Source organism: Amblyraja radiata, chromosome 47, assembly GCF_010909765.2.
Source record: "Amblyraja radiata isolate CabotCenter1 chromosome 47, sAmbRad1.1.pri, whole genome shotgun sequence".
Lineage (NCBI taxonomy): Eukaryota > Metazoa > Chordata > Chondrichthyes > Rajiformes > Rajidae > Amblyraja > Amblyraja radiata.
In genome coordinates, this window is record NC_046002.1 from 4,671,609 (window position 1) to 4,687,833 (window position 16,225).

General features: G+C 47.6%; 1 protein-coding gene across 2 annotated transcripts in view; it reads right to left on the bottom strand.

Moving 5' to 3' along the window:
- Positions 1-16,225, bottom strand: part of LOC116968876 (cingulin-like) — a 64,895-nt gene that overhangs the window by 11,243 nt on the left and 37,427 nt on the right. For both annotated transcript variants that reach the window (XM_033015852.1, XM_033015851.1), the window contains exons 7-11: positions 10,949-11,100; positions 9,386-9,524; positions 7,822-8,034; positions 4,825-4,973; positions 2,209-2,350 (exon numbers count right to left, since the gene is read on the bottom strand). In XM_033015852.1, coding sequence (XP_032871743.1) covers positions 2,209-2,350; positions 4,825-4,973; positions 7,822-8,034; positions 9,386-9,524; positions 10,949-11,100 — 795 coding nt within the window. The remainder of the gene's footprint in view (positions 1-2,208; positions 2,351-4,824; positions 4,974-7,821; positions 8,035-9,385; positions 9,525-10,948; positions 11,101-16,225) is intronic.

The window sequence follows — 16,225 nt, forward strand, 5'->3', positions numbered from 1 at the left end:
ACTCCAGCATTGTGTGTCTATCATCAAGATGTGGTCTATTTTATTTTACCCTGGTCAGGTGCTCAAGCCTTGCTTCTTCCCCGTGTTACCTTTCTAATTGGCCTCGCCTTGTAAAGGCTTTCATCAAATTAATCGGGAACCATATTGAAGATGAAGACAGGAGCCACAGAGGTAAAATAATAAAGAATTCAAGAAAAATGTCTTTACTCAGATTGGTATGAAAGCACAAATAAGCTAATTTGACGGCAAGTTGAAATATAATAGAATAGAAGGCAAGGAAAATAGCGTGGGAATGTAAATATCCATATAGAGCTGCCAACTCGAACACCAAATCTCTAGAAAGTGCATGCAAGGCCATAATTCAGTTCATTGGCTAGCATTCTCTGCACTATGAAGTTCCGTGGAGTTTAAAGGCTTCCTGGGCTTCTATGCCACCGGAGGGGGAGAAGCATGTTGGTCGGCATGGAGGAATGCAGTAGGGCCATGTTATAGGGTCACAGCGTCCCCGGAGAGAAGGAATAGATGATGTTTCAGTTCGAGACCCTTCTTCAGACAGACCCGAAACGTCACCTATTCCTTTTCTCCAGAGGTGCCGCCTGACTGGCTGAGTTAAGGGCTTGTCCCACTTTCACGACCTAATTCACAACCTCTGCCGAGTTTGCCCTTGACTCATACTCGTCACGAGGTCGTCGGTAGGTCGTAGCAGGCCGTGATGCTGGTCGTAGGTACTCGTGGCATCAAGTAGGCCCGAGGCGTTTTTTTCAAGCCTGATGAAAAATGTCCACGAGCAAAAAAGGTCGTGAAAGTGGGACAGGCCCTTTTCTCAAGCTTTTTGTTTCTGTCTTTGGTTTAAACCAGTATTTGCAGTTCCTTCCTACACATGCAACTCGTGTGAATGGGTGATCGTTGGTCAGCGTGGACTAGGTGTGCGAAAAGGCCTGCGTCCACACTGTATCTCTAAATACCAGTTCACACCAAAGATCCTATAGCGGAGCTAGATGGACCACTCCTGCTAAATGCAATGGGCTGACGTGTAGTACGCAACGGAGTGGAACGTGGGCCTTTTTTTCCATCCATTTCCGTAACCCGACCCCGACCCGACTCGCAGTGTAATCAACGTTGCGGGGGAACAGTTTGTGTTAATAAATTTAAATTCTGAAAATGAGGAGAAGATTTTTTACACAGAGAGTGGTGAATCTGTGGAATTCTCTGCCACAGAAGGTAGTTGAGGCCACACAGTTCATTGGCTATATTTAGAAGATTGAGGGGGGATCTTATAGAAACATACAAAATTCTTAAGGGGTTGGACAGGCTAGATGCAGGAAGATTGTTCCCGATGTTGGGGAAGTCCAGAACTAGGAGTCACAGTTTAAGTATAAGGGGAAAATCTTTTAGGACCGAGATGAGAAAATAATTTTTCACACACAGAGAGTGGTGAATCTGTGGAATTCTCTGCCACAGAAGGTAGTTGAGGCCACAGTTCATTGGCTATATTTAAGAGGGAGTTAGATGTGGCCCTTGTGGCTAAGGGGATCAGGGGGTATGGAGAGAAGGCAGGGATGGGATACTGAGTTGGATGATCGGCCATGATCATATTGAATGGCGGTGCTGGTGCAGGCTCGAAGGGCCGAATGGCCTCTACTCCTGCACCTATTTTCTATGTTTCTAAGATTTTTACCAAATAAGTTTAATTTTTACGAGGATGTTTCCGTAACCGGCTTCCGTCTCCGCACTAGTATCATTGTTCCGCTATGGAACACTCCTTCTAAATGCAATGGGCTGACGTGTAGTACGCAACGGAACGGAACGTCGGCCATTTTAGTAACCCAACCCGACCCGACCTGTGGTGTAATCAACATTGCGGGGGAACAGTATGTGTTAATAAATTTTAATTCTGAAAATGAGAAGATTTTTACCAAATAACTTTTATTTTTACCAGGATGTTTCCATAACCGGCTTCCGTCTCCGCACTAGTATCTTTGCTCCGCTACGGGATCTTTGGTGCGGAGACGGAAGCCGGTTACGGAAATGGGGCCGAAAATTACCCACGAATCTGCCCATGACCGTACTACGCCTTTTTCGTCGAGTGGGATATCTTGCTCGCTATAGGATCTCTGGTTCACACCACTGTGGAAGCTCGCAATTGGAAGGAACCTGCAGGATAGAGGCAACTGCTAATAAGGTAACCAGAATACAAAAGCAATGTACTTTTTTGAGCGCTTCCATGCCAGCCATATCGGCCGAGGTCTGCTTCACGTGGTCCACCTCGCCCTGCAGCGCGGAGTAACGATCGCGCATATCCCGCAGTTCTTCATCATATTCCTCCTTCTCCATCTTTATCTGCAGCAGCCTGGGATCAGGAGATAACAACAAGACAAACTTGATGGATCCATAATTCAATAATGAATGATTTGTGGCAGTGGATGGAATTCTCTGCCACAGAAGGCAGTGGATGTTTTCAAGAGAGAGTTAGAAACATAGAAAAAAGGCGCAAGAGTAGAGGCCATTCGGCCCTTCGAGCCTGCACCAGCACCGCCATTCAATATGATCATGGCTGATCATCCAACTCAGTATCCCATCCCTGCCTTCTCTCCATACCCCCTGATCCCTTTAGCCACAAGGGCCACATCTAACTCCCTCTTAAATATAGCCTGGCCTCAACTACCTTCCACAGATTCACCACTCTCTGTGTGTGAAAAAAAAATGTTTTTCTCATCTCGGTCCTAAAAGACTTCCCCCTTATCCTTAAACCGTGTGTGGCCCCGTGTTCTGGACTTACCCAACATCGGGAACAATCTTCCTGCATCTAGCCTGTCCAACCCCTTAAGAATTTTGTACGTTTCTATAAGATCCCCCCTCAATTTTCTAAATTCTAGCGAGTACAAGCCGAGTCTATCCGGTCTTTCTTCATATGAAAGTCCTGACATCCCAGGAATCAGTCTGGTGAACCTTCTCTGTACTCCCTCTATGGCAAGGGCTAACGGAATCAAGGGATATGGGAGAGAAAGCAGGAACAGGGGTACTGATTGTGGACGATCAGCCATGATCACATGGAATGGCACTGCTGGCTCGAATGGCCTCTACTCCTGCACCTATTGTCTATTGTCTCCTCTTTGATCTGTCCTTTTCACATCTGGCATCTCTTTGTATCCTTCCATATCTCTAGTTTTCCCCACCCCTGACTCTCATTCTGAAGGGTCTTGACCCGAAACATCACCCATTCCTGCTCCCCATAGATGCTGCCTGTCCCGCTGAGTTACTCCGGCATTGTGTGCTTATCTCCGGAGAACATGGAGAGAGAGGCCTGTACTGGCCTCCACTGCTCTGTTTACTGAATGTAGAAGTCGTTCATTTTAAAGGGATGACTCATACTAAATCAATAAGGGAGTGATCCTGAAACTGAGCTTTTTGTTCAGCTCTGGCTCCATTACAGATGGGGAAAACAAAGGATGTGGTTAATCAGTCTGAAGAAGGGTTTCGGCCCGAAACGTCGCCTATTTCCTTCGCTCCATAGATGCTGCTGCACCCGCTGAGTTTCTCCAGCAATTTTGTGTACCCATGTGGTTAATTATGTTGGGAGGTGATCAGCACAAAGTGCTGGAGTAACTCAGCGGGACAGGCAGCATCTCTGGAGAGACGGAATGGGTGACGTTTCGGGTTGAGACTAGGGTTGCCAACTGTCCCGTATTAGCCGGAACATCCCGTACATTGGGGCTAAATCGGTTTGTCCCGTATGGGACCGCCCGTGTCCCATATTTGGCCGCTGCTACTCGGGTCGAGGGGACTGTCGGGTCGGACCCCGCCCCGCCTCACCCGTCCCGACGTAGTGCAGCCCATGGAGAGCAGCAGCAGCAGCAGTGCCTCGCCCGTGGCCCCGTCGGCCGCTCGGCAAGCTGTCAGTCCGACCTTCGCTGACCGCCGACACCACCACCATCCCTCCTGCTCACGGCCGACCGTCGGTTCGCGAGTTGGACGGAGCGCCGGACTGTGCGGGCTGCCGGCCCCCAGGCCAAAACTCCTCAGCTGGCCCGCCGGCTGGGCTTTGCGTGCAGTCCAGCGCACCGGGCCAGCTCATCATTCACCCAGCCACGGCCCAGTCGGTCGACGAATTGCCGTCGGGAATTTATCCCGTATTTTGACCTCTTGTCCCTCTTGTCCCTTATTTCAGTCGAGTTGCATCGTGGCTTGGTTCGGCAATTTGAGCGCCCTGGAGAGGAAAAGACTACAAAAAGTAGTAAACACTGCCCAGTCCATCATCGGCTCTGACCTTCCTTCCATCGAGGGGATTTATCGCAGTCGCTGCCTCAAAAAGGCTGGCAGTATCATCAAAGACCCACACCATCCTGGCCACACACTCATCTCCCTGCTACCTTCAGGTAGAAGGTACAGGAGCCTGAAGACTGCAACAACCAGGTTCAGGAATAGCTACTTCCCCTCAGCCATCAGGCTATTAAACCTGGCTCGGACAAAACTCTGATTATTAGCAACCACTTTCTGTTATTTGCACTACCAGTTTATTTATTCATGTGTGTATATATTTATATCATGGTATATGGACACATTTATCTGTTTTGTAGTAAATGCCTACTATTTTCTGTGTGCTTAAGCAAAGCAAGAATTTCATTGTCCTATACAGGAACACATGACAATAAACTCACTCACTTGAACTTGAACTTGAGAACGTTGGCGACCCTAGTCAAGACCCTTCTTCAGAATGCCAACGCCAACTTGGTCGAGATGGACAAGGAGGGCCAAAGGACCCGTTACCAAGCTAGATGGCCCGATGGCTCTCTAAATCCCAGTGACGAGCAGCGGCGAACTTACTCTTGCTTGCTATTGCGCAACTCCTCGCGGTTTTTCTGAAACATCTCCTTCCAGTGGCCGCTCTCCTCTGTGCTCTCCTGCAGCTGACGTTGCAGGTTCCGCACGGTCGAGTTCACCTTCTGCTTCTCCGATTCGATATTCTGCTGATTCTTGATTCAGGAAGGAGAGAGAGAGAGAGAGAGAGAGAGAGAGAGAGAGAGAGAGAGGAAGATCTCATCATTTTCCAAATCATATCTTATTCCTTCAACTCACCCATTTAGGACAGAGCAATCATTCCAGAGAGGACACAAGATAAGACACAAAAAAGCTGGAGTATTTCAGCGGGCCAGGCAGCATCTTTGGAGAGAAGGAATAGGTGACGTTTCAGGTCGAGAACCTTCTGTAGACCACTTTTTTTGCATATCTTTCATTCATTTGTCCTCCATCTCTCGTTTCCCCTTCCCGACTCAGTCTGAAGAAGGGTCTCGACCCGAAACATCACCTATTCCTTCTCGCCAAGGATGCTGTCTGACCTGCTGAGCTACTCGAGCTTTGTGTCTATCTTTGGTTTAAACCAGTATCTGCAGTTCTTTTCTACACATAGTTTGACTGTCCACCTGATTATATATTACTGTGTTTAAGAAGGAACTGCAGATGCTGGAAAATCAAAGGTACACATATTACTGTTTCTTTTGTTTAAGAAGGAACTGCAGATGCTGGAAAATCGAAGGTACACAAAAAAGCTGGAGAAACTCAGCGGGTGCAGCAGAATCTATGGAGCGAAGGGAATAGGCAACGTTTCGGGCCCGAAACCCTTAAGGAAATAGGTAACGTTTCGGGCCGAAACCCTTCCGGGTTTCGGCCCGAAACGTTGCCTATTTCCTTCGCTTCATAGATGCTGCTGCACCCGCTGAGTTTCTCCAGCTTTTTTGTGTACCTTACTGATTCTTTTGCCTCATTCCACTAGAAGGGTCTCGACCCGAAACGTCACCTATTCCTTCTCTCCATAGATGCTGCCTCACCCGCTGAGTTTCTCCAGCATTTGTTGTCTACCGATAATGAGACAAGAGGACTTTGAAACGGGTACAATGACTCGGGTGGGGGAGGGACGGAGGGAGAGGGGATGCAAGGGTTACTTGGTTAAGATAAATCAATGTTCACACTGGGGTGTAAGTTGCCCAAGCATGAGGCACTGTTCCTTAAATTTGCGGTTGGGTTAGGGGTAGTATGCATTCTCTTTTCCTCCTCCTCCTCCTCCATCTGCCACGCCAATTAGAAGCCAGACGATGCCACAGTTACTCAGTGCTTTGTTTTGTCAGTGCTAAATATGTGTTCTACATCCCTATCTACTCGACTTTCCAGACAGCATTCTGATAATACAATCAGAGCACTGTTTGTGCAGGGGAACAAAACGTGTTTCACTGACAACCAAACGGTGGCCCACGACAGAATGATTGTCTGGAAGAGGTAATTGACTACAAGTGCAAACTGTCGACCCTAATCCAACCCGTTTGTAATGTCGGTAATGAATTTACCAGGGTGCAGATGCTGGGAACACAAGGAAAATAAGAAACAAACTGCTGGGTGGGACTCAGCAGGCCAGGCAGCAACAGAAATGGACAGACGAAGAGTCTGGACTCTTCTGAAGTAGAATTCCTCCAGACGTAGAAACATAGAAAATAGGTGCAGGAGTAGAGGCCATTCGGCCCTTCGAGCCTGCACCGCCATTCAATATGATCATGGCTGATCATCCAACTCAGTATCCTGTACCTGCCTTCTCTCCATACATAGAAACATAGAAAATAGGTGCAGGAGTAGGCCATTCGGCCCTTCGAGCCTGCACTGCCGTTCAATATGATCATGGCTGATCATCCAACTCAGTATCCTGTACCTGCCTTCTCTCCATACCCCCTGATCCCTTTAGACACTAGGGCCTGAAGAAGGGTCTCAACCCGAAACTTCAGTCTGAAGAAGGGTCTCAACCCGAAACATCATTCTGAAGAAGGGGCTTGTCCAGAAACATCAGTCTGAAGAAGGGGCTTGTCCAGAAACATCAGTCTGAAGAAGGGGCTTGTCCAGAAACATCAGTCTGAAGAAGGGGCTTGTCCAGAAACATCAGTCTGAAGAAGGGGCTTGTCCAGAAACGTCAGTCTAAAGAAGGGTTTCGTCCCAAAACGTCAGTCTGAAGAAGGGTCTCAACCCGAAACGTCAGTCTGAAGAAGGGTCTCAACTCGAAACGTCAGTCTAAAGAAGGGGCTTGTCCAGAAACATCTGTCTGAAGAAGGGGCTTGTCCAGAAACGTCAGTCTAAAGAAGGGTCTCAACTCGAAACGTCAGTCCAAAGAAGGGGCTTGTCCAGAAACATCTGTCTGAAGAAGGGGCTTGTCCAGAAACGTCAGTCTAAAGAAGGGTCTCAACTCGAAACGTCAGTCCAAAGAAGGGGCTTGTCCAGAAACATCTGTCTGAAGAAGGGGCTTGTCCAGAAACGTCAGTCTAAAGAAGGGTTTCATCCCAAAACGTTAGTCTGAAGAGGGTCTCAACCCGAAACGTCACCCATTCCTTCTATCCAGAGATGCTGCCTGTCTCGCTGAGTTACTCCAGCATTTTGTGTCTATCTTCAGCGCACACCAAGTAACTGCAGATGCTGGTTTAAACCAAAGATAGACACTGTTAGTGCTGCGTTAGGTGAGAACGAGTTAGATAGTGAGACGACTTTGAAGCTGGTACAACTTGGGTGGAGGAAAGATGGAGAGAGAGGGGGGGATGCAAGGGTTACTTGATGTGTGGGAAGGAACTGCAGATGCTGGTTTACACCGAAGATAGATACACAATGCTGTAGTAACTCAGCGGGACAGGCAGCATCTCCGGATAGAGGGAATGGGTGCCGTTTCGGGTCTGAAGAAGGGTCTCACCTATTCCTCCTCTCCAGGGGACGCTGCCTGCCCCGCTGAGTTACTCCAGCATTTTGTGTCTAATTAGGAAAAAGAAAATGGTTTAACAGGAACGAATTTCCACTCACCCGAGATACCTCATCAATATTTTTCCTCAGCTGCTCCATATCCTTCTGATACTGGGCTGTAAGATCTTCCATCGCTTTATCATGGCTGCTGACTTCTTCCTTCAGAACCCCCTTCAGCGCTGTCAGCTCCCGTTCCCTCTGCCTCAGGATGTCTTCCGTGGTCTTTTTCGCAGTGGCTACCATATCCAGCTCCTCTTTGGTCCTTGTCAACTCCTGTCAAAAGTCAATACAGTCTCAATAGACAATAAGTGCAGGAGTAGGCCATGTGGCCCTTCAAGCCAGCACCGCCATTCAATGTGATCATGGCTGATCATCCCCAATCAGTACCCCGTCTCCCCATATAGAAACATAGAAAATAGGTGCAGGAGTAGGCCATTCGGCCCTTCGAGCCTGCATCGCCATTCAATGTGATCATGGCTGATCATCCAACTCGGTATCCTGTACCTGCCTTCTCTCCATACCCCCTGATCCCTTTAGCCACAAGGGCCACATCGAACTCCCTCTTAAATATAGCCAATGAACTGTGGCCTCAACTACCTTCTGTGGCAGAGAATTCCACAGATTCACCACTCTCTGTGTAAAAAATGTTTTTCTCATCTCGGTCCTAAAAGATTTCCCCCTTATCCTTAAACTGTGGCCCCCGATTCGAACTCGGAGAATTACAGCAATAGCCGCTCGTAGGTACTCGGGGCTCTCGTGGACATTTTTCAACGTTTCCCGAGTATTCTAGTGCATCCTTAATCCTCTTGACGGTCAAGACATTTCAATTCCAGTCCCGATGGAACGAAAGATGCCGGTTTAAGCCGAAGATAGGCACAAGAATCCGGAGTAACTTAGGCAAGGTCAGACAGCAACTCAGGTAACTCGACCCGAAACGTCGCCCATTCCTTCTCTCCAGGGATGCTGCCTCACCCGCTGAGTTACTCCAGCATTCTGTGTCCACCAGGGTCAGACAGCATCTCCGGACAATAGACAGAGGAGTAGGCCATTCGGCCCTTCGAGCCAGCACCGCCACTCAATGTGATCATGGCTGATCATCCCCAATCAGTACCCCGTTCCTGCCTTCTCCCCATATCCCCTGACTCCGCTATCTTTAAGAGCCCTATCTAGCTCTCTCTTGAAAGCATCCAGAGAACTGGCCTCCACCGCCCTCTGAGGCAGAGAATTCCACAGACTCACAACTCTCTGTGAGAAAAAGTGTTTCTTCGTCTCCGTTCTAAATGGCTTACCCCTTATTCTTAAACTGTGTGTGTGTGTGGCCCCTGGTTCTGGACTCCCCCAACATCGGGAACACGTTTCCTGCCTCTAGCGTGTCCAAACCCTTAACAATCTTATACGTTTCAATGAGATCCCCTCCCATCCTTCTAAAAAGGTACGACTCTTTGGGTGACTACTCGCGACCATACGGGCGTCACGCCCGTATGGTCGCGAGTAGTCGCCCATAAGAGTCGTACCTTTTTCAGGTCGCCACTGGATTTTGAACACGTTGAAAAATTTCCGGCCACCTGCTGCGGCTGTGACAAGTGGGACAGCCCCTTAAACATGCATAGGAACATACGCATACTTGTAAGACTTCTTGGTCTTCATCATCTTCTGCAGAATTTCGGACACTCCTCAGCTCCTTCTGCAATATCAACATTTCTTCCTGTAAATCTCTCATCTCCGCTTCCAACGTATCCTTCTCCATCTTCAACGACATCGAACTTGGGGAAAAAAGAATGAACAAATAAACGGCAAGATAGCCACTCGCAACTTCATCTTAGAGATAGAGGGCAGAAACAGGGCAACATGGTTGGTATGGACAAGCTGGGCAGAAGCATCCTTTTCTATGCTATACGAGTATGATATACAATAGCCAGCACCGCCATTCAATGTGATCATGGCTGATCATCCCCAATCAGTACCCCGTCCCTGCCTTCTCCCCATATCCCCTGACTCCGCTATCTTTAAGAGCCCTATCTAGCTCTCTCTTGAAAGCATCCAGGGAACCGGCCTCCACGGCAGAGAATTCCACAGACTCACAACTCTGTGTGAAAAAGTGTTTCCTCGTCTCCGTTCTAAATGGCATACCCCTTATTCTTAAACTGTGTGTGGCCCCTGGTTCTGGACTCCCCCAACATCGGGAACATGTTTCCTGCCTCTAGTGTGTCCAAACCCTTAATAATCTTATATGTTTTAATAAGATTCCCTCTCATCCTTCTAAACTCCAGTGTATACAAGCCCAGTCGCTCCATTCTCTCAGCATATGACAGTCCCGCCATCCCAGGAATTAACCTGGTGAACCTACGCTGCACTCCCTCAATAGCAAGAATGTCCTTCCTCAGATTAGGAGACCAAAACTGTACGCAATACTCCAGGTGTGGTCTCACCAAGACCCTGTACAACTGCAGTAGAACCTCCCTGCTCCTACACTCAAATCCTTTTGCTATGAATGCTAACATACCATTTGCTTTCTTCACTGCCTGCTGCACCTGCATGTCTACTTTCAACTCCCTCTTACTTTCAATGACTGGTGTACCATGACACCCAGGTCTCGTTGCATCTCCCCTTTTCCTAATTGGCCACCATTCAGATAATAGTCTACTTTCCTGTTTTTGCCACCAAAGTGGATAACCTCACATTTATCCACATTATACTGCATCTGCCATGCATTTGCCCACACACCCAACCTATCCAAGTCACCTTGCAGCCTCCTAGCATCCTCCTCACAGCTAACACTGCCCCCCAGCTTCGTGTCATCCGCAAACTTGGAGATGTTGCATTCAATTCCCTCGTCCAGATCATTAATATATATTGTAAATAGCTGGGGTCCCAGCACTGAGCCTTGCGGTACCCCACTAGTCACTGCCTGCCATTCTGAAAAGGACCCGTTTACTCCTACTCTTTGCTTCCTGTCTGCCAGCCAGTTCTCTATCCACATCAATACTGAACCCCCAATGCCGTGTGCTTTAAGTTTGCATACTAATCTCTTATGTGGGACCTTGTCGAAAACCTTCTGAAAGTCCAGATATAACACATCCACTGGTTCTCTCTTATGGGTTTGTGATCGGTTGCTGGTTGCGTTGTTGTGGGAAGCAAGGAATGAATGGAGGAGTTGAAACGGAGTGAGCCAGCCACACGCCCTTACTCTTCAATATGGTGCTGGAGTTCCTTCCTATTCTTCTGGTACAGCGAGTGCAACTGCGTCCGCTCCTCAACGCTCTCCTCCAGCTGCAGACGCATGTCCTGCAGTACCATCGTGTTCGCATCCTCCGCCGCAGAGCCCACCCGCTGACGATTCTGCACAAGTCGCAGGTGGCCAAGCAAGAAAAATGGAGAATATATCAATTTTAACAAATAAAGACTAAATCATCCATCGCCACCACATCTTCTCCATTCTGCCATCTGGGAGGAGGTACAGGAACATCAGCTGCAAAACCAGCAGGATGCTCCACAGCTTCTTCCCACAGGCAATAAGACTGGTTAACGTACTGTGTCCCCTCCCCATATAGAAATATAGAAACATAGACAATAGGTGCAGGAGTAGAGGCCATTCTGCCCTTCGAGCCTGCACCGCCATTCAATATGATCATGGCTGATAGAAACAAAGAAAATAGGTGCAGGAGTAGAGGCCATTCGGCCCTTCGAGCCTGCACCGCCATTCGATATGATCATGGCTGATCATCCAACTCAGTATCCCATCCCTGCCTTCTCTCCATACCCCCTGATCCCTTTAGCCACAAGGGCCACATCTATCTCCCTCTTAAATATAGCCAATGAACTGTGGCCTCAACTACCTTCTGTGGCAGAGAATTCCACAGATTCACCACTCTCTGTGTGTGTGAAAAAAAAATGTTTTTCTCATCTCGGTCCTAAAAGATTTCCCCCTTATCCTTAAACTGTGTGTGTGGCCCCTTGTTCTGGGCATCCCCAACATCGGGAACAATCTTCCTGCATCTAGCCTGTCCAACCCCTTAAGAATTTTGTACGTTTCTATAAGATCCCCCCTCAATGTTAGATGTGTTGGTATATATCACACACTAACACATCTAACCTTGCCCATACTTTGACATCTAGGCACCTGTCGAAGTAAAGCCACGGTTCGGTCTGAATGTATGTTTTTATTTCAATTTTCAGGCCTACTTTTAGAAATGGTCATTTTAATTTGTAAAGCTATATGTATTTATTCTGTTTTAATAACCGCACTGATGGGAACTGATTGAGAAACATTTTTTTCCGTTTCATCTGTGTATGTAAGTACTCAGTTAAAATATCATTAAATTAAATACTGAATACTGAATACATACATAGAACTGATCAAGAGCAGAATCAGGCCATTCGGCCCATCAATTCTACTCTGCCATTCAATCATGCAACCTTGTCGTGTCTCCTAGTGACCCCTAGAGCTACGTCAGCGGGAGATTTGTCTCCTGTTAGGGTCTCCCATGCTGGACAGGTCGAAGGGGAGAGGCGAGAGAAAGAGCAATCCACTGGTCCTCCAGGTTGGGGGTTGGGCACAGGGCTAACACCCCCCGTCTCGTAAAACAAATATGTTACGGAAACAGCAACTGAAGGAACCAACACTACTGGGCGTGATGGACTTCCAGGGCTGCCGACAGAAGCTAGGATGAATACCTGACCTGGGGTAGTGTCCAGAAGCTAGCCCAGAACAGACAGGAGTGGAGGACCTTTGTTGCTGCCCAAGATGCCAGGAGGCAGTGAATAAGTATTCAATCACGGCTGATCTATCTCTCCCTCCAACCCCCTTCTCCCCATAACCCCTGAACTAATCAAGAATCTATCTATCAACGCTTTAAAAATATCTACTGGCTTGTGGCCTCCACAGCCGTCTGTGGCAAAGAATCCCACAGATTCACCACCCTCTGACTAAAGAAATTCCGCCTCGTCGCCTTCCTAAAGGAACGTCCTTTAATTCTGAGTCTGTGCCCTCTGGTCCTCGACTCTAGACTCTCCCACTAGTGGAAGCATCCTCTCCACATCCACTCTATCCAGGCCTTTCACTATTTGGTACATTTCAATGAGGTCCCCCCCCCATCCTAAACACCAGCGAGGACAGGCCCAGTGCCGTTAAACCCTCACCATGTGTTAACCCACTCATTCCCGGGATCGTTCTGTTTAAGAAAGAACTGCAGATGCTGGAAAAATAGAAGGTAGACAAAAATGCTGGAGGAACTCAGCGGGTGAGGCAGCATCTATGGAGCGAAGGAAATAGGCGACGATTCAGGTCGAAACCCTATATTCTCGAAGGAATACCTACAGCAACCTTTATTTAGCAACCTGGTCAAGAAGGCACAGCAACGACTGTTCTTCCTGAGGACATTAAAAAAGACTGGTCTGCCCCAACAGCTGCTGACAACCTTCTACCGCTGCACCACAGAGAGCATCCTAACACATGGCATCTCTGTGTGTGGTATCTCAGCTGCACGGGGGTGGAGAGGAGAGCTCTTCAGCACGTCGTCCACAGAGGATCATTGGGACACAGCTACCAGCCTTGGAGGGCATCTACCACACGCGGTGCCTCAGGAAGGCGGTCAGCATCCACAAAGACTCCTCACACCCCTGTAACGGACTGTTCGAACTACTTCCCTCCGGCAGACGTTACAAGGCCTTCTACGCCCGAACCTCCAGACTCAGAAACAGCTTCTTTCCCAGAGCTATAGCGGCTCTGAACCGGCCCTGCTGAGTGCCCCCCACCCCCTCTGGACTGTCTCCCTCGAATGGTCACGTCACACAGCTTATTTATTTATTTTACTTTTCTTTTACTTTGGTTGGAAGCTGCATACTAAATCTCGTTGCACTGATGTGCAATGACAATAAAAGATATTATTATTATTATTCCTGCATTCTTTTGTTCCATTTCAGGTGGCCGCCACTAGGTGCTGCACCTGCGACCAGCCGCCTCAACGGACATTAGAGATACAGCGCTGGAAACGGGCCCTTCGGCCCACTCAGTCCGCGCCGACCAGCCATCGCCCCCCTAGTCTGTAGGGGGCGCTCCACTGTGTGCAGCCATGTCAGCAGCGCGTCAGTTTTTCCAGCTTTTTTTTTATTTTTTAGTATGTTTTAAAGTGTGTATTTTGTGTTTCTTCGTGTGTTTTGTGTGGGGGGTGGTGTGGGGGGGTAAGGGGGAAACCGCTTCGGTCGCCTCCTCCATGGAGAGATGACTTTTTCCAGGTCGCCTCCCCCGTGGCCTAACATCAAGGATCGACGCGGCCTTTCCCGGAGACACGCCCGGGGCTTCAGCGGCGGGCGCAGCGTGGACTCTCGGCGTGGAGCGGGTGAGCCCTCGCTGGAGGGGAGCGCTCCGTTACGCTGGCCCGGGGCAGCCGGCAGCCTGAAGTCGCGGCCTGAAGCCGCGGTCTGCAGAGCTCCAGCTGGTGCGGCGTCTACAGCCCGGGATCCCTCGTGGGGGACCCGGGGGAAGAAGAAGCCATCACTGCCGGCCCGCGGCCAACTTCTACCGCGGGTCCGGCATGGACTTACCATCACCCCTGGAGGGGAGCTTCGACCGCCGGCCCTGCAGTCTGCGGTGCTTCTGGCTGCGGCGGGGACTTTAAATCTCGACCGCCGGCCTACAACAATCTAAAGCCGCGGTCTCCGGTGAGGAAGAGCCGATCCTGGACTGACTCTGGACTCTGGTCCTGACCACGGGGGGGAAATGGAGGAGGACTGGCCAAATTTTTGTGCCTTCCACCACAGTGATGAATGCTGTGGTGGATGTTTGTGTTAGTTTTATTGTGTGTTCTTTATTATTGTACCGCTGCTGACAACCCAAATTTCCACCGACCCTGGTTGTGTGGCAATAAAATCTATCTATCAATCTATAAATCTATCAATCCATCTATAAATCTATCAATCCATCTATAAATCTATCAATCCATCTATAAATCTATCAATCCATCTATAAATCTATCAATCCATCTATAAATCTATCAATCCATCTATAAATCTATCAATCCATCTATAAATCTATCAATCCATCTATAAATCTATCAATCCATCTATAAATCTATCAATCCATCTATAAATCTATCCATCCATCTATAAATCTATCAATCCATCTATAAATCTATCCATCCATCTATAAATCTATCCATCCATCTATAAATCTATCAATCCATCTATAAATCTATCCATCCATCTATAAATCTATCCATCCATCTATAAATCTATCCATCCATCTATAAATCCATCCATCTATAAATCCATCCATCTATAAATCCATCCATCTATAAATCCATCCATCTATAAATCCATCCATCTATAAATCCATCCATCTATAAATCCATCCATCTATAAATCCATCCATCTATAAATCCATCCATCTATAAATCCATCCATCTATAAATCCATCCATCTATAAATCCATCCATCTATAAATCCATCCATCCATCCATCTATAAATCCATCTATAAATCCATCCATCCATCCATCTATAAATCCATCTATAAATCCATCCATCCATCCATCTATAAATCCATCCATAAATCCATCCATCTATAAATCCATCTATAAATCCATCCATCTATAAATCCATCTATAAATCCATCCATCTATAAATCCATCCATCTATAAATCCATCTATAAATCCATCCATCTATAAATCCATCTATAAATCCATCCATCTATAAATCCATCCATCTATAAATCCATCCATCTATAAATCCATCCATCTATAAATCCATCCATCTATAAATCCATCCATCTATAAATCCATCCATCTATAAATCCATCCATCTATAAATCCATCCATCTATAAATCCATCCATCTATAAATCCATCCATCTATAAATCCATCCATCTATAAATCCATCCATCTATAAATCCATCCATCTATAAATCCATCCATCTATCCATCCATCCATCCATCCATCCATCCATCCATCCATCCATCCATCCATCCATCCATCTATACCAGCACTATCCTACACACTAGGGACAAGTTATAATTTTTACCAAAGCCAATTAACCTACATACCCACACGTCTTTGGAGTGTGGGGAGAAATCGCATACGGTCACAGGGAGAATGTACAAATCCATACAAACAGCACCCGTAGTTAGGATCTCTGGCGCTGTAAGGCAGCAACTCAACCGTAGCGCCACCAACTTTAGAGATACAGGGCCTACCGAGTCTGCGCCAATCAGGCATCACGCTGTACATGGATAGGCGACGTTTTGGGTCAAGATCCTTCGTCAGACTTCATACTTATTAGTGTAGGTTGAGGCAAGTTGTTACACTTTTGCTGAGCGCGTGCGCTAATTACATAGGTATGCAGATAACTCTCGTTATAACGGACCATGTGGTAAAAATGGTGATCGTTTTTGCTGATTGTTTGCTGTAACCAAGTGAGCGATTCACTCCAGCTACCTAGTGGTCACTCCACGAGACAAGAGGTTGCTTTC